This window comes from Pteronotus mesoamericanus, unplaced genomic scaffold, assembly GCF_021234165.1.
Source record: "Pteronotus mesoamericanus isolate MK-2021 breed Mesoamerican mustached bat unplaced genomic scaffold, CSHL_Meso_final scaffold_21, whole genome shotgun sequence".
Classification (NCBI taxonomy): Eukaryota; Metazoa; Chordata; class Mammalia; order Chiroptera; family Mormoopidae; genus Pteronotus; species Pteronotus mesoamericanus.
The window spans coordinates 5141046-5159326 of NW_026555310.1; the positions used below are offsets into that span (position 1 = coordinate 5141046).

At 58.5% G+C, this 18281-nt stretch overlaps 1 protein-coding gene across 1 annotated transcript; it reads right to left on the reverse strand.

Moving 5' to 3' along the window:
• Nucleotides 1-51: 51 nt before the first annotated feature.
• On the reverse strand, nucleotides 52-16700 carry KCNH3 (potassium voltage-gated channel subfamily H member 3). Its single transcript, XM_054590851.1, has 15 exons — nucleotides 16570-16700; nucleotides 14934-15167; nucleotides 14353-14487; nucleotides 13302-13435; nucleotides 12627-12870; nucleotides 12122-12279; nucleotides 11827-12034; nucleotides 7832-8104; nucleotides 7325-7524; nucleotides 6722-6971; nucleotides 3229-3446; nucleotides 2339-2670; nucleotides 1828-1934; nucleotides 1089-1165; nucleotides 52-985 (listed from the first exon to the last, which is right to left on the reverse strand). Exons 1-15 carry the CDS (start codon nucleotides 16643-16645, stop codon nucleotides 389-391), a joined length of 3243 nt encoding a protein of 1080 aa, XP_054446826.1. The 5' UTR covers nucleotides 16646-16700; the 3' UTR covers nucleotides 52-388.
• Nucleotides 16701-18281: the final 1581 nt, after the last annotated feature.

The window sequence follows — 18281 nt, forward strand, 5'->3', positions numbered from 1 at the left end:
CAAAGTAGCTTCTTTTATTATTACTTTTTAATACAAAAAATGTGGGGACAGGTGAGGCAGGGGCACATGCAGGTGATGGCAGAGCCCCACCTTGGCCTCAGGCCTCTGTCGCCCACCCTGTAGAGGGAGACAAGGTCAGAGAAGCGGCCTGAGGAGGAAACCCACAAAAAGGGACCACAGGGTTACTAGCCCGGGGCCAGCCCCTGAGGCTCCAGCCCACCCTCCGTGAGAGCCAGGGCGAGGCCCTTCTTGACTCTCAGCCTCCCTGCCCTGAGCCAGCGGGCAGCCCGGGGTCCCTGGGGGTGGCTGCCACCCTTCCTGTGCCCCAAGGTTGGGCAGAGCAGCAGATGGCAGCATGTCTGGCGACACTGAGTCCTGGGGCTGGCAGTCAGACTCCTGTGCCTTCTTCCTGGGTCCACTGGACCGTGCCAGAGCCATGGCAGCCAATAAGCACCATCTCCAGGCTATGGGGTTCCCAGGGCAAGGCCAGGCCCCCTGACGCTGGCGGGGGCTCTCCAGTGCTGGCAGCCTCAGCCTGGTTCCCGGGCTCCAGGGGCCCAGTCCTAGCCCCTTGCTCAGGAGACGGCGAGCCAGGGGTGCCAGGCTCAGGATGGAGTTCTGCTGAACCTGGTGGCTCTGAGTCAGAGGTGGAGGTCCAAAAAGCTGTCGCTCGAGGCCAGGGGGAACTCTGAGATGCTGGGGGACCCCAGGGCCAGGGTGCCACGAGGGGAGGGGGCCCTGGACGAGGGTGGGGCCAGGTCCCACTCAAGACAGAACCAGCTGGGGGCTGCAGACGGTAGGAAGATGCCCCAGTGTCCACACACAGAGGCTGCAGGAGTCCAGAGGTGCTGGCTGGGCATGGCCCCTCTCGTGAGGCCTGAGGGCACGGGCTCTCCCCATGGGGTGCCAGGATGAGCTGCACGGCCTGCCGCAGGGACTGAAGTCCCTCCCGCATCTGCAGCACCTGCTCAGACAGCTCCATCACCTTTGGGGAGGGAGGAGGGTGAGGTCAGAGTGAAGCCAGGCCCTGTGTTACACAGGAGCAGGGCCCCTCTCCCTGTCCTGCCTCCACTTTGCCCCTCACTCACCGCCTGCCGAAGCTTGTCCAGCATGTCTGTGTTACTCGCCTCAGTGGATCCGAGGGGGACAGAAAGCAGGCTGTTCTCTGTGGACCAGAGGGTGAGGTTACTGGGCAGAGCTGATACAAGGAGACGGTGCGGGGGCCAGGTCTCTGCCCCAGTTAACACAGACTACCCTGGGCCGGCAGAAAGGGCCACTTCCAGCCTTGCCCAAGTTGCTAAAAATTCTGTCCAAATTGCCAGGGGCCCTGTGCACACTGCCCCATGCTTTTCACCTCAGGAAGTTGCCTTCCGTGCCTGTCTCCTGTTCTGTCCCCCAGGGGCACAGACACTCCTGGGAGCTCATTACTTGGTCCATTCCCAGGGCTGCCTGGGTTGGCTGGGGGCCATTTTCAACTCTGCTTCCCCAGTCTTCTATCCTCCCAGTGAGCCAAACAACGTGCTAAGGGTCTTAGCAACATTATCTTATTTACCATGCACAACAACCATTTTACAGACTAGAAGCTAGGGTGAGAACCAAGGTCACAGGTCACACTGTGAGAGAGCTGACGGCAGAGATCGAAACCCTGCACCCAGCTACCCTCCAACGCCAAGGTGCTGGTTTTAGCCACCAGACTCCCAGCCCACACCATGCAGGTGGTGGGTAAGGGCAAGAGGGCTTCCAGGCAACATCTGTATCCTGTCGGTTTCTGAGGTTCGCATGGCAGAGGGACCCGACAACCTCCCCCCAGGCACAGGGCCCCAGTACCTGGTCCAGGGGAGGGGCTGCTGCTACATTCCGGGACAGACTGCCCCATGTGAAAAGAGAATTTGGGTTTGTCGGAGCCACAGCCATCCTCAATGCCGTCTACTACCCTGTGGACACAGGCACCAGGACAATAAATAGACAGGTAGCCACTGGGGTATTTCCTGGGACAAGACACCCCAGTGTCCTCATACAAAAGCTGCAGGATTCTGGAGCTGGGAGAAGTGACTTAGGACCGCAAGAGAAAAGCGAAATGAGATGTCCCTTCCCCTAGGAGATTGCAGTTTCGCTCGGGATCCAAGCTTGAGACATCAAACAGCAAGAGTTCCGAGCTCAGTTCTAAATGGTGGGGTGGGGGCAGCAGGGAGATAGAGAAGTCAAGGAAGGCTTCCTGGAGAAGGCTGGGAGGGGTAAGGATGGAAGGTGGGCATCCAGGGCAGGGGTGTGATTGGCTGGGGCCCCAGCCTTATCATCACCGTCTCTGCCGAAGTGTAGTGGCTCAGAGCCTGCTCACCTGGGGCTCAGATCTGGGGGCACATTCCATGGCACAGGGGGCAGCCGCAGCCCCTCTAAGCTCCGAGGGCGAGCAGAGGGGCCGGCCTCAGACTGCAAAACTCCTGTCCTCCCTTGTCGCCCTTTGCCACCTAGACGGGACGGGGGTGCGGTTCGCCGCGGGGACAGCAGCTTGGCAGCTGAGGATGAGGAGGTGCATCCTGGAGACAGCAGGGGGCTGGAGGGCTCATCAGCGGGGGCTGGCGAGGCTGCAGGGCCCTGCTCTCCATCTGTCTCCTTCTCCTCCAGAGTGGACATGAGGGTGTTGTCGCCGCTCAGGGAGCTGGTGTCCGCCTGGGGACAGGGGAGGACAGAAAACTGGCTTCCATAAGCCCTTACAGAGCTCCATGCACCTCCCCCACCCTGGCCTCATCTCTCTAGAAGAGAGGAGCTGGTCTGCTAAGCAGGATGCCCAGGGCATCCCACCCCACTGAGGAAGGGGCTTGGCCGGGGAGCAGGAAGCTGTTTTTCTGCTGCCACCACAAGGCCACCAAGCCCTGGGGGCATATAGTGCTCCTCAATATCCTAGCCAAGGGAACTATCCAAGAGAATACAGTACTAGAAACTGGTTTGGAACAGGAATACTCAAAAGCCCCTCAAGAGTGGTTCTTTTTCACTGAGAACAAAGCAGGGCAGATACAGGACCTTCTTCAGAGGTGGCCTCGTGGGCTTGGCTCTAAAGAACAGAGTGTGGGTGTTAGGGGCAGGGAGAGTGTAGACCCCCTACCATGTGTGGGGGGTGTTCGCCCAGGGCATGTGCTCACACAGCACCTCCACCAACCCCAGCCTCGGCCCACCTCTCCAGGCTCCCTGGCACCCCGCCTCCTCCACGCACTCATCTGGTGCGCTCACCTCCGCAGGGCCTCCGCCAGCACCCAGGTTGTAGCTGAGCTCCCCTCGGAGGCCCCGGCTAAAGCGCGGGGCAAACTCGGGGTATAGAGCCAGGCTTTCGTGTAGCCCAGCCAGCTGCAGACACTGCAGGACGCAGTATGTCAGCCCTTTCACGTCGGCATTGGCTTTGACCACCTGCTCACGCCGGGGCAGTTCACAGCCGATCAGATCCCCCTTCCCTGAGGACAGAAAGCAGAAGTCAGCGAGCCTGCCCCTCAGCCACCACAGAGGGAAGTCAAGCAGAGGCTGCTGAGCTTTCCTCATGGGCTGAAGGGCTTTCCAGCCGGACCCCAGCTGTGGGCCTGAGGGCCAGGACAGAAAAGAGGGGCCTGGGCCCTGGCAGAGCACTGTGGCCCAGGTGCTCCAGCACACTGGGGGTCAAAGCCACTGAGCTGCAACACATCCAAAGTGTACCTCTGAGACCACTGCGCAGCCGTCAGTTCTAGTGGCTCCCAGTCTGTCTGGGGATCAGCATCCTCTGGGAAAGTTAAACCAGACTTCCCTGGTCCCATCCCTACCTACACAATCAGAGTATCTACAGGAGACCCATTATGCGATGGGCTTTGCGGCCTCGCAGGTGATTTGGATGTAGCTTATATAAGAACAGTGTGTGGCACCAGCAGGTTAGTGCCCGCTGGCACAGTGAAAATGTCAGGCGGCCACACGCTGTGAGCCCTGGTGCCTTGTCTCTACAATAGATCCTGTATTGAACTGAGGCTGTGGTGCGTTCTTGATCCTACCAGCAGGTGTCAACAAAGGGTTTTCCCACCATCCAGCTGAGACTGCCCCCTGGCTAGCAGTGATTGTAAATCTGCATCCCAGTCTCAGAAATGTCAAATGGTGGAGGGAGAGCATGTGTCTTAGAATCAATGATACAAGGTGTCTGTGATCAGGGACGTGGTGAGGACTGAGTTAGTGGAGACAGAGTGCCTGATACCTAGGCCACCAATCAAAGTCCATTTCCTTCCTTCTCCTGCCAAGAGCCCCCCGTAGATCCTTCCAACAGGGATGGTGTGCCATCAGGGATTGGGCAGAGCACTCACTGCCCTCACAAGGCAGCTCAGTCCACAGCCAGACAGTTCACAAGATTAGAGCGTATTTCCTTATCCTTAAGGAAGAAGATGGATCACCGCCACCCCTGCCAAGGGCTGCCTCATGCTGCCGGCAGAATTCTAAACGTTCATGGACTTTTGCTCAAACTTAAGTGTAGAATGCATCACTGTTACATCTCATTTTCTTGGTTTAAGGCCATCCTTCTGCTTCCTTCTGAGAGCTGTTTGGATCCCAGTGTGATCATCTGATGAATGAGCTCCCTTTCCTTGTGTGTGTCATCTGGAAATAGGATAAGTGTGTATTTCTTGTCTTCATCCAAGAGGTGAGATAAAAATGAGAAACAGGGCAGGATCAAGGACAGAGTTCCACGCCACTGGTCTCAGCGACCAGAGACCGCCCCCCAGGCTGGCATCTCAGCCAGAGCCTCCAGCTCAGCTCATCAGGCCCCACTAGATGTGCTCCTGGCACCATCGCCCAGCCCACCTCTCTGCGCCTTGCCTTCTTCCTCCCCCACAGCGGAGTTTGCACACGCTTCGCTGTTAGTTCATACCCAGAGGGAGGGGCCCGAATCAACACTGCTAGATGCATGGTGAGCTGTAGCTGCCAAGAGCAGGCAGGAGGCACTGGATGTTCAACTAAGGAAGCAGGTGGGAGTTGAAATGAAGGCAAAGTAGAAAAGCAGGTCACGGGGAACCAGGCATTCTTGGGGTATCCAGAGCCGTGAAGTCAACAGAGGAAACAGTTCATTCAGAACATAGGGACAGGATGTATCAAAGGTGACATAAGTCCCAGTGCTGGTGACAGTCTGGAGGCAAAGGTGTGTAGGCAGTGGCCATTCTTGAGGTTCCATCTTAATTCTGAACGTGGCTATTCTGAGCCGTGGTGCCTGGCATCAGCAAAGACCCGCTCTCGCAGGACTCATGCCAGCTCCCAGCCGCACTGCTTCCTCGCTCCACGCTAAAGCCATCTGTTAATAATCCACTCGACAGCCTTGCTCTGGGGTGACCAGGCTACCATTGTCAAAATCTGTCTTTTCTGTCTTCTGAATCTCTCCAGTTCGCCATAAGTTCTCAGGGATTGACAGGTACATGTAAGTGGCCATTAACTCCGATTGCTCGGAGTCCTGGCACGAACTGCATCCGGCCCAAAAGCCAAACACGTGAATGACACAAAGCGAAGGGTGCAGCAACTTCTTGTCTCTCTCAGTTCCAAGACCCCCTGATGGTATTTCCTTCTCCTGTTTCCCATAAGAACATGCTCCTCTTCAGGGGACAGAGGATGGACACACAGTAGCTGCTGGTCTTCCTGGTTCTTCAGATCAGTGACACACCTCAGCCGCTCCAGGCATCACCTGTCCTCACAGAGTCCACATGTTTAGCTGCCTAAGGATTTGGTTGTAACTGGGGTGCCACCTCCTTTTTGTCCCATCCTGTCCCGTGGGCAAGGCCCTTGGTTACCCAAGACAATCTCAGTGCTCCTGCCCTCTCGGGTCACTGCTGACAGCCCCCCGCAGCCCAGGTGCCATGCAACCTTGTGTTTCCTCCGGGCTCAAACGTGCTCCCGTCTAGGCGTCCTGAAGCAGAGCCTTTTCTTCGGTGCAGTCTGCACAGAGCAGCACACCTGGGAGCAGCACAGTGCAGGCGGCCTGAGGTTCCAAGCTGGGCAGACTGGCTCTAGCCCCAGCCTGCCAATTAATTAACCTCTGGGAGCCTCCACCTCCTTCTCTGTAAAACAGGAATGACAATAGTTCCTTGTCACTGGGTTTTGAGGTTTGCTTGAGACAAAGGTGTAGGCTGCACAGGGCTGGCCCCGCTGTGAGACCTGGAGTCAGATTCTCATGATGCTGATTCCATAACTGCAATGTCTTCTGCCTTGTCTAGGGAACAGATCCTTCATCTTCACCTCCTTCTTTTGCCAAGAAAGGCATATACATGCCGAGTCTAAGCTCTGCTGTCACCCCTCGAGGCCCTGGGCTTGCTCTGCCATCTGCGCTGGGCAAGTAGCATCTCCCCTCTCCACGGCCCAACTGTGGCGGGGTGCCCTGCAGAGACAACATCCATTCCTCCCTTTTCCCACGCTGCCTGAACACTCTCTCCAGCACTTAAATGCTCAGCATTTGAAGATCCTGCTTGATGGGACGTGCTGCTCCCCCTGTCCCCTCATAGACTGAACACTGGTCCTCCATTCACTCTGGCCTCCAGCATCCTTGAAATCGTTTCCACCTCCTTGTGTTGCCACCTTAAGGTCACTAGGTCCACTCTGGGCTTTGCCCAGGGCTCTGTGGCTAATCCTGGCTGTTTCTCTCCAGGTGGTCTTGCCTGGGTCCCCTCTCTGGCTTTCTTACAGATGGGGCCATCTGCCTCCCACAAGTCCCTGTGCCTTCCCTCCCACCCTCACAAACCTAGGATGGCAAGCACGGTGCCACCCTTGAGCACCTCCATGGAGCCGGAGCAGACAAAGTAGAGGGCCTGGAGAGCGTCGCCTTGGTGGATGAGGTACTCGCCCGGCGTGCAGAAGGCGGGCCGTAGGGCCAGGGACAGCGACCGCAGGCAGCCCCGGCTGGCCGCCTCAAACAGGGGCAGCTGCAGGACCTCCTTGTGCAGGTGCATGGCAATGTCCGCTCGAAGCTCATCAGGGAGGCTCTGCAGCAGCTGCAGGTGGGGAGCAGAAATGGGGGTTGGGGTGGCAGGAAGGAAGGCAGCCTCCCAGCCAGCCCTGCAGGGCGTGATCAGCGAAGGGAATCTCTGCCTCCTTCTTACCCATGTTAGCCCCTCCATGAGCAGCCCAGCTTTCCTCCTCCAGACCTAACGAGGGTGGAGAGGAGCCTCCGAACCTTCCTGGCTGTCTTATTTCCCATTCTGCAGCCCCCCCAGGAGGGAGTGGAGGCAGGGAGGCCAGAATTCCGCATTCCTTGCCTCCCGGCCCACTCCTGAGAATTTTAGGCCAAGCGCATACCCCTTGAGGGAGCAAAGGCTGGAAGGGCCAGCCCTGGAGGCCTGCGCACCTCTGTGGTGTCGATACCGTTGTTCACGGCCCAGGTCGCCTGGAAGTACTCGAGCATGCGCTGCTTGAGGGGCTTGGGGATGCGGTGAATGCGGATGTAGTCACGCAGGTCACGGGTGCGGCTGTGGTACAGAAAGCGGCGGGCGTACATGCGCTGGATGATGGCCGTCACGTTCCCAAACACCACCGCGTGCATCAGGGCTGGGGAGGGTGGCGAGAGGGGGTCACCTCCAGGACTGACCTGGCCCAGCCTGACTGATACCATGCTGGACACATCTGTCCTATCCCCTCAAACTCTCCAACGCCCCCCCCCGCCCCCACCCCAAAGCTCTTAGGCAAAGCGCAAGGGCTGCCGTGTGGCATGGAGTCCTGCAGCCAAGTGGGCTCTCCTGGCCCTGGACTCAAGCTCCTTGGGGCCCCTAAAGCAGAAGAACCTCTGGGAAGAACCTCGGGACCCTGGGGAGGATGGAGAGGACTGGGAGTGGGCCCAGAGAGGGGCAGGCCTCACCACCGATGAGCATGGTGCAGATGGAGAAGATCTTCTCCGTGTCCGTGTTGGCGGACACGTTGCCGAAGCCCACGCTGGTGAGGCTGCTGAGTGCGAAGTAGAGGGAGGTGATATAGGCGCTGCGCAGTGATGGGCCACCCAGAAGCTCCAGACCCGTCCTGTTGGCCTCGCTGCTACAGTTGTCACTCTGGCCAGAGTTGTTCCCTACAGCTGCGCTCCGGCCCACCAGGTAGTAGGGGGTCTCCAGTCGGCGGGCCAGCTCCTGCAGCCAGCCTGGGGAGGGGGCAGGTGGCACTGAGTCAGCAGGACAGCACTGCCAGGCTGTGGGTGCACGCACGCCTGCTGGTAACCCTGGGATGGGGACATGTGGATACAGATCTACCCCATGGCTCCCTGCACCTTCCTTCCCTGCTGGCCCAGTGCTCCCCTCTCCATCCCCTCAGCCCTCAGCACGACAAGCACATGAGGATGAAGCTGAGGCTGCCATCTCCCCAGGTGGTGTCTATTGGTGCTGAGGATGGAGCAAGGAGCACTGTACCCTCTTCCCTGCAGCTGGCACTAATCCCAGACAATTGTCCCCAGGGCCAGATGGGTGAGGCCACCTACTCTGCCCTGTCCACTCAGACTCGTCTTGCTCTTTCTCTGAACTTGCCTGCTCCAGAAAGCTGCCTCCTATTCAGCCTCATCCCTCCCCACAACTACACACACCATTCAACTGCACACACGTTCTCAAGCACAGTGACATGAATATGCACGTACACACAATCAAGGCTACACAGGTGCTCTGCACAGTCGGGAAGACAAGGACACACACATGTGAGCATGTTCACAGGTGCACGGCCACACCACTCACACAGAAAAGGCCTTTGCACACTCGGAAGCCAGACAAGGCTACACAGGTATTTGCACTCTGGTGTGCAGGTTGGGGAGGGGACACATTTGTATGGACACAGACACACAAATGAGGGCACTCAAAAGCCACAGACAGACAGGCACCTGTGCACACACAGAGGCTCTCAACACATGTGCAGACACAGGCCAGCTTGGACTGCTGGGTAGAGGCCAAAGATCATCCCAGTCTCTCCATCAACTCCACATCCTCTGGGTTGGCCTTGGCAGGAGGTGGGGCAGTGGGACCTACCTCTTCACACACACTCTGTCCCTTCCACCTCAACACAACCTAGCCCCCCATTCCACACTCCCAACGCCTTAAGCACGTTGCCCCCCCGCCGATAATCCCGACTACCTTCCTCTCACCCATCCACGCATTCATTCATCTAGCAGCCTAGTGTAGAGGCCAGGAGCTGGGGGGACCCACAGGAACATACTGCAGGGTAGGAGCTACACAAGGCCCAAATGCCACATGACGGGGCTCAAACCAATGTGCTATGGGTTAGGGCTAGAAAGCTTCCTGGAAGAGGGGACATTTGTGCTTAGTCTTAGAGGATGGATAGAGTTTTGACACTAAGAAACTGAGGAGGGGTCATTCCTGCTCTAAGGAAAGGCATGAGCCAAACCTCAAGAAGGAGATGAGAATAGGCAAGCAGCTTGGCTTAGCTAGAACTGGAGTTCACACTGGGGCATCAAATTCAAGGCCACGGAATTTGGGGCATTGTGACAAGGCCTGAGCCAAGGTGAGTATTCCCCCTCCTGGTACTGAGGTGTTCTGTGAGAATGCAGGGGAGCATGCAAAACTCTTCAGTCTTAGCTGGGCCCCTGAGGTAAATGAAGCCAGTTGTCAGGTGAGAAGAGTGGCGGGTGGAGGGGGCGCTGGAAGGGCAAGAAGCAGGACGAAGGGAGGGCGACAAGGGTGCCTCTCCTCTCTCAGTCTTGACCCGGGGCCTCTCTGTGGGGAGAGTCAGGCCGGCAAAGGCTGTTCTAGGGGCTGGTGACGTCCATACTGTGAACTGCCCTGAGTGATCTCCCTCAGTTGCTTCACACAATCGTTTGAAAGTCCAGCCCATCTCCTCTGGGCTCATGGGAACCTGGGGCAGGAACTCTGTCCACACCATGGACAGTGGGACAGGGGAACCAAGGCAAGGCGGCCACAAGAAGGTGCCTCCTACAGACAGAGCTGGGCCAGCAGGGGCGCCACTCTCCCCCAGGGACATCCTGCCAGGGCTGAAATTTGGGAAATTTGAAATCCAACCCAGGTTGGGGGTGGTTTCTTTGGAGAAAGAAGGGGGAGCTGATGACCTGAAGGACTTGGCAACTCCCCAGATATGAACTAGGACCAGTCCTACGTAGAACAAAAGTGCTCTGGAACTTAGGGTTCAAGGGAACAAGAATCGCCATGTGTATCTGCAGAAGAACCAGCCAGCCGCCCATGTCCCGGTGCTCTCGCCGCGTGGGGCCCAGAGCCCTGTGGGAACCAAAGGTGTTCTTAATGTCAGCTCCACAGTCCCTGTGAAGTGGCCAGAACAAAAGAGCCACATGGACTCAAGAGCCAGGGGGCCTGGGTCCTGTTTTGGTGTGGGGGGCTGACCCAGGGATCTGGTGTCTCAGCCCAGTCGGCGGTCAGCGCTTTGTGTCACCACTGTCCATCTCTCGGCCCTCTGACTGTGTGTTCCCTGCGCAGCAGCCTGAGCCCGGAGCAGCCTCCACCACAGCCTACCTCTGGGAAGGGCAGGAGCCAAGGAGCTGGCACGCCTGGAGCGCCCGTGTGCTCGGCGCCTGGAGCGCCCGTGTGCTCGGCAACCAGAGCGCTTGGGAAATAGCCAGGTGAACACTCTGGGCTACACCCCAGCCTCTGGGGGCTTGGTGAAGGTGAGAGAATCCACAGGAGTCTCCTCATCCCTGGGAACTGATCAGAACGGGTTTCTAAGGCCAACCTGGGTCCCACCAAGGGGTGGACAGTCATGACAGGCCATCTGAGCAGCCGGTCTCTCGCCCAATGACTGGAAACAGGTGCTAAAGGCCAGATACCGGGCAGCTAACAGAGGGCTGGGGGGCATGGGAAGGAAACCGGCGTGCTGAATTTTGGAGCTGGAGAGTCTGAAAGGGCTGGGAAAGAAGGGTCTGGTGTCAGAGAAAGGATGGAAGCTGGGACTCCACAGAGTGGCACCGGTGGAATTGCAAAGGAGAACAAGATGAGGGGGCAGCAATCTGAGGAAAGCTCCAAATGGAGAGGGGCTAGAGCAGGAGGAGGCCCGGCCCAGGGCAAAGGGGCAGAACATTTCAGAAGTGTGGTCGGCAGGGTCAGGTGCTACAGGGACTTCGAGGGGGTGAGGGTTTGGCCCCAGAAGGTCACTGCGACCTCCTGGGTGATGTTTGAGATGAGAGGCGGAGGTGGAAGCCCTCCCGGCAGGAGGTGAGATGCGAGTGGGAGGTCAGTAGAGGGCGGAGTTGTGAATGCGGAGGTGAAATGAAGGGCAGTGAAGACACTGGTGGGACGCAGAAAAAGACCGCGTTTTAGGCAGGAGGAGGGATGAGAAGCAGCCGAGAGAGATGCAATCTGGAGGTGACAAGAGTGGGGAAGACGGCTTAGGATCTGAGATAGTGGGGGATGGGCTTCAGAGAAGGTGGCAGGAAAGTGCCAGCCATCAGAGGAACCCCGGAAGGCTGGCTGCCGGCGCAGCCTTCTCCGGCTGGGCAGGGGCTTGAAGAATATCATAAAAGTTTGGCCACAAGGAGATCACTATGGGTGAATAAGACTCCCCCAGACAGCCCACCAGGCTTTCTCCACAATGCCCGGCTGCTGGAGAACCGTCCTACTGTGAGGTGACGGCTCTGTCACACACACACCTGCACACACACAGCCCCCACATTCTTCTCACAAACACAGGTTTACTTGCACACACGTTGCTGTGACACACACACAAGCACACACATGCAGACTTGTACACATCTCTGACACCTCGCACCAGCTCACAAACATGCCCTGACAGAGACATGCTCTCACACTTCCCTAACACACGTACACTCAAGTAGGCCCACTCCTGGGCACGCACGCATGCACACCCGAATGCCCCTCTCCCCACCCCAGCCTCCAGTACCGATCTCGGGCAGCTCAGATGCGCTGCTCTCAATCTCCTGCTGGCCAATGTAGAACCAGACGCAGGCCACCCAGTGAGCGAGCAGGGCGAACACGGCCATGAGCAGGGTCAGCACCACAGCGCTGTACTGAGAGTAGCGATCCAGCCGCGGGAGCAGGCGCAGCAGCCGCAGCAGCCGCACAGTCTTCAGCAAGTGGGCCCCGAAGTACTGAGGGAGGGAGGGAGGGAGGGAGGGAGTCACCCCGGGCCGGCCCCCACTGTCCCGCCCCAAAACCCACCATGTCCACACACTGACCACGTTGACCTTGAAAGCGTGTAGCAGGTCAAAGGGCAGGGCTGCGATGACGTCCAGCAGGAACCAGGTGGTAACGTAGTGGAGGCAAATGGACTTGGGGGCAAACACCACCTGGCCCGACTTGGACACAAACGTGGTTCGGAAATTCAGCACGATGTCTGTGGAATGCCCGAGTGGGAGTCGGATCAGGGTGAAGAGGAGCCACTGTTTACCGGGCATAGCTCAGTTTTGACACTATCCCAGGCCCTTGACCTACAGTAACTCTAAAAGGTGAACACTGCTATGCCAATTTGATGAAGGAAGAAACTGAGGCTTGGAAAGGCTATGACTGGCTTAGGATTACATAACCCATTAGTGGGAGACACATTAGGAACCCATGTCTGATTTCAAAGCCCACACACAGGTCACAAACAGGAGGAGGGCAATGGAGCCATGAACACTATCCCCACTGAAGCCTGAGGGGCACCTGGCATGGGGTTGGGCGGGAGGCACCGAGGGCACCTACCAAGAATGAAGAGGACTTCCACTGCCAGGTCGCAGACACTGGGGGGACTGCGGGCGGCGCTGGGCTCCCAGGCTGTGCTCACGCACACGCTGTAGGGCACGGTGACGGCCACATAGAGGGTGGCGAGCAGTATGAAGCCATCCCAAGTGGCCCTCAGTGCCCCACAGTGCAGCAGGATGAATGGTGACTTTCGAATGGCAGCTACTTTGTACTCAGGCAAGTTTGGCTTCTCCCCAAACACCCTCTGAGTGAGGCAGGTCCAGACAGGAAGGACAGGAAATTGGTACAAGCTGAGTTTGAACAGGGTCCAGGCCAGGGGTCTACCTTCTTTCCCTCCCTGCCTCCTCAAAGCAACCTCTGACGTAGGCATTAGAGTCCCCATGTTATAGATCAGAAGATTGAGGATGAGGGGGCTTCAAGGGACTTAGCTCAGGTCACACAGCGGCTTCCAGGAGGAGCCAGGGTTGAGCCAAGGCCCATCTGACCTCAGGGCCAAGACTCTCCTCTACACCTTTGACAGCTCAGGCATATGACGTCACAACCCCAAAGCACTGGTGGGGCGTATGTGGCCCCCTGGACTTTCTCTCTGTGGTGGGCTCAGTTCCTCCCTCCATCTCCTCAGTCTGCCCCTACCCTGTCCCAACCCCCAGACACACACCCTAGTGCTCAATCCACCTTATTGAGCTTGTGCTTGCCCTTGGGTTGCTTCTGCAGGTGCCCAGACAGGTGGTAAAGCACAGCCCGGCTCCGCCGCCGGTTGGCATTGAAGCCTTTGGCCCCTCCCCGGCCGTATCGGCGCCGGCCACCACCTGCAAAAGAAGATGGGCCCATGAGAATGATGGTGTCTTGGGTATTGGATACCAGTTGCTGGTCCACGGACAGGTCTGGCTCATTGACTAGTTAGTCTGTTTAGAGTTGGAGGCTCTGGCATTTCTCATTTCCTAGGATCACTTGCATCCCCAGCAACGGACAATCCTATGTGTGCTTACAGACACTACTCCCAGTGTCTGCCTGCAGAAGCAGGTTTAGACCAAGGCAAAGCAGGAGAGGATCTCCACAGGGAAAGGCCTAGGAACAGAGGGGAGAGGGGATTCCTAGGGGTGGAGGGGGTGCAGAGCAAGCAGAAGGCCATCAGGTAGAGCTGTAGGAGCTCAGAGAAGGAGCCCAAGGTCCAGGTGCAGGGACCACTGAGCACTTGCATTGTGGGAAGGTTGACCCAGGGCTGGAAGCAGGGGATTGGGGAATGGAGAGGACCCAACATCCCCAAGTGGCAAAGAGGCCTTGGAGCAGGTTGGGATGGCATTTGGAGAGCTAAGGGCCTTTCCCAGCTCTGGGAGGATATGAGAGGGGCAAGATGTCAAGGACTTAAGAGGGCTTTGGCCAGGGCTCCCCAGTAAGGTTTGTGTAAGGAGAAGGCATGGGGATGGGGGGCCGTGCTCAGCCTCACTAGCTGGTCAGGAAATGGAATTTCACAGGCACTAGTGGAGTTTGTTTGATTTCCATTTCTTAGTAAAGATGACTTCTAAACTCCAACTGTACAACCACCAGTCTATTTGGAAGCAAGCTTTCCATACCTGGGTATGCGGGGAGGAGAGCAGCACAGGCCTCTCAGCCAGCACAGTGCGAGTGAACAAGTGCAAATGCGGGGGGGGCACCCATGAGCCAAGGCCTGAGTACCCAACACCCAAGCCATAGCAGTTAAATCAATGGCCCCACGAGCACCTACCTGTCTCCTTCCATTTGTCAGGGCCCCCTCGGTTCTTGGTGTCACTGATGTCCTTGTGAGAGACAAGAAAGAGGGCCACCTCCCCTTTCTCATTCTTGATGGGTATCACGTCCAGCAGACACCAAAATGGGAGCCCTGGGCACAAAGACAGACTCAGCCCAGCTCCCATTCTCCATCCTGCCCAAAGCGACAGAGGCTCCACCGACACCCATAGCTGAGACACAAGCAGGGTCTTGGGAGGGAAGCGGCAGCCCGCTCCACTCAGGACAGGTCTGGATGGAACAGGGCGGTGGAAAGCACGGCACAGCAGCATAATGGTCAGACCTGTGTGTTCACAGATCTGTCCTGACACGGACATTTTCCTGCTGGGGTGGGGACCCCAAAATAGGAAAGGAATGGAGGCTAAGGCTGGGGTGAGGATGGAAGAGAGGAGGGCCAGGGCCAGGGGTGAGGTGGGGGAAGTGGAGGTGGGTACATGGGGAGCTAGGATGAGGCGGGGAGGTGGAGAAGAGAATGGAAAGGGATGGGTGCCAGGCTGGGGAAACTGAAGAGGTGACACGGCCGGCCAGGAGGTCCCTCACCACTCTTCCGGTAAAGGATCAGCTCCGCCTTGAACTCCTTGTGCTCATCCAGGGCCTTGCGGATTTGCTGGCGGACGAGCTCACTGGTGTCTGGCCCGTAGAGGAAGGAGCAGGCACAGCCCCGCTGCATGACTTCGGCCCGTGAGAAACCAGTGAGGTCACAGAAGCCATCAGAGCAGTAGACCACAGGGAAGAGCCCCGCCACCTGGGCGTTGCCCAGCACAAAATTACTGTCTGCAAGAGAGCATCTCTCAGAAGGAACCATGGGATAAAAAGGCCCGGAGTCCACCACCCCTTCTTTCCATCAAAGTGGGCTTTACAAAACGCAGGAATCACATGTGTGTGTATGTATGTGTGTGTGGGGGGAGAGTGGACAGGGTTAGGGCAGGAGCTGTTTATGAACAAGGCTGAGTGTGTCACCTGTGTCATTGCCCCACTCCTAGCAGTGTGTGTGAGCGTATTCGAGAATGACATGTATGAACACTGAAGTTGGCGACTGCAGCGCTGTGTGGGCATTGTGCCCTCTGGAGTGTGTACTGAGCAGCTTGGGGTAAGGGACGGGTTCCGGGATGCCCAAAGGAAGACTGCACCACCTCTACCTCTGCCAGGCTCACTCACCAGCCAGGTACCCAATTTGGCTGCGTGGCTCCTCCCACTGGGACCCACCTGGACTGAGACAGCCCAGGCCACCATCCATTCTGCACTCCCTGTTTGAGCCCCAGCTGGGTGACCTGGCTCAGGAATTTAGTGAACATGATCAAGAATGAGCATGTAAGAATATTAGATGAGCACCGAGCCTGGAGCCAGAAATGTATTGAGGAGTGGGGGGTGCTGAATCAGCAGGCTGCAGGAGCCAAGCACACAAGCAAAGCAGATGGAGAAGGCTGGGGGGGGGGGGGCACGGCTTAGTGACGGGCTCCCACCGCTTCCTATCAGTAACTGGAGACTGTGGAGGGTGCTAGGCAGAGATGGGAAGCCCCACTTGGGGGCAACGTGAGGGAGGAGGGCACTTTTACGACTTTCCCTGTGCTCATAGCTTTGGGAACCCACAATCCAGAAGCTCTGGTCGCCTTCCCCAAACTTGGTAGGAGTCCCCAAACCTACCTTTTTGGGGCTAGCAGACTCCACGGATTTAGGCTGGTGGACTTAGGCGGTCAGGTGAGTTTGGCCAAACAGTGCGATCCGGAGTCCTGCCTACTCTATATCCGTTTGCAAATCTCTTCCCTAAATCTTTTTTCTAAGCCCTCCTGGCTGTCCCTGAGCTTCGTGCCCTCGCCTCACACCCTACCCTGTCGGTTCAAAGGTTGCCGGTGGGATAGAGTCAGACTTAGGGATGGGATGGATAAGAATGACTAGGTTGGAGTTCGTGCCCCAGCGAACAGACGGCATCCCAGGCCCCAAACCTGGAGACTTCTAGCCGTTTTTGCCCGACCTGGGGGCGGGGGGGGGGCAGTGTTGACTTTAAACCTTTGGGGTTAGTGACGTCTGGAAGGAGACAGTGGTCTCAGGAAAAGCGGGAAGCAGGTGGGAAGGAGGAAAGGTGAGAGCAGGAGGGCGGCAGGCCGAGAAGTGGAGTGCAGGACCCGCGGGATCCCTGGCAGGAGACGGCTCCTTCAGGGGCGAGGGTCAGACTCACGCGTGCCGTCGAAGCGCGTGGCGATGGTGTCCAGAAAGGTGTTCTGCGGCGCCAGGAGTCCCCGCATGGCCGGCATCTTAGGCGGCCGTGGCCGCCCGCCCCATCCCTCCGGGGCGCGGGGACTCAGGGCCTGGGGAGGGCGCCCAGCTCGGCCGCCCCCCGCCGGGCCCCGCGCCCCCTAGCGCAGCCGTCGGTGGACGATGCCTACCCCGGGCTCGCAGGCCCCGTCGGCCGCCCGCGCGCGAGGGGGCGTCCCTGCCGTCGGGGCCCGGAGCATGGCGCACGGCCCCTCGAGCTCTGGCCACCCACGAATCCGGGGCTCCAGGCTCAGCGCCTGCTGCGCTCAGTACCTTCCGTTCACCACAGCGGAGACCGTGGCTCCCGTTTCGGCTGCAGTTCGGCTCCCGCACAGCCTCGGCTGGATGCCGGGTCTCCGCAGCTCCCTCCGTCTGTCGGGGAGAAGCGGCAGCCTCCCTCCCTCCCTCGGGCGCCCGCCGCCTGCTCCGGGGTAACCATGGAGACCGGGCACACCCAGGCTGGGCCGCCTCCTTAAAGGGACAGGACACCCGCGGAGGGAACACCCTCCCCTCGGGGCCTCGGTGGATGTAGGGGAGGTGGCTGCCCCAAGCTTCACCGTCCGCCTCTCGGAGAACGACAGGCGAGCGCCGAGTCTGGCTGGGGCTACTCAGCCGCGGGGAAGAGGCGTCCGTCCCTGCAGTAGGGACCTGAGGAGAGCCCAGGGCGGGGAGGTGGGGGTGCGGTAGATGATGCCTTCCCCGAGGAAAATGTAATTGGAAAGGAGGCTGGCAGGAGGTGAAGGCCGGGTAGATGGCGGAGGTTTGGGCCGCTAGAGGGGCTCCAATTGTACAGGGGAAGTCTAAAAGGAGTTTGGGCGGGGCGGTCTGAACACAGCTTCTGGGCATGCAAGCCTTTTCCAGCCTCAACTTGTCTCCTGGAAAATGGATCGCGCCATCTCTAGCAGATGCCGCTGCAGCCAGGAGCTGTCGGGAAATTGGAGGCTGGGTAGCCTTAGAAGGAAGGTTCAGATGCTCCCGATGTGTGCCGGAGAATGGAAAGGGTATATGTGTGCGGGGGTGGAGGGCAATTATACCCTTTATTTTGTCCCTATATTTCTATTATTCGTCATTTATTGCTTCTACGCTGCGCTAGAGGGTCAGGTTGCAAATACCGCGGACTGGTAGACGTCAGGCGCTGGGAGGAACTTCCGAACCTTGCGCGCCTGAGTCCTGGCGAGGAGCTGGTAGTCAGAAGGACCCAGCCTTCGCTCCCCGCCCCGCTACAGCCCTCGAGAACTAGGCGCTGAGGTGGAGAGTGAGCTGGCAGGGGTGGTTGCGGCGGCTGCAGAGACCCTCCCCCTCCGGTGAGGGGGTAGGGAGGAGGGGCCGAGCTGGCGGAGCTGGGCCGTAGCGGCCGTCCCCGGCGCTTCTCCCGCGGTGCGTCGGTGCCCCCAGCCTCGCGCTGCCAGAGCCGCTCCTCCTCCCTCCCACGATTTGCCAGCGAGCGCGGTTGCCGCCCGCGCCCAGAGGAGCCGCCGGGGCCAAAACAGCAATTTGTTCCCTAACTGTGGGGCCGGAGTCTCAGCGCTTCCCACCCCTCTAGGAGATACATTCATAGTCACCAATGCCGGAAAGAAAGAGTCCACCGCTCCACCCACCCCCTCATCCGCAATGAGGGCCAAAGCCCAGGCACCT

Coding starts and splice junctions, on each gene's coding strand:
- KCNH3 (XM_054590851.1), bottom strand. CDS start 16,645: ATGCCGGCCATGCGGGGACTCCTGGCGCCGCAGAACACCTTTCTGGAC. Junction 14,488..14,933: donor GATCCTTTACCGGAAGAGTG/GTGAGGGACCTC, acceptor CTTTGTGCCCAG/GGCTCCCATTTTGGTGTCTG. Junction 3,447..6,721: donor CACCGTGCTTGCCATCCTAG/GTTTGTGAGGGT, acceptor TTCTGTCCTCAG/GGAAGGGGGATCTGATCGGC.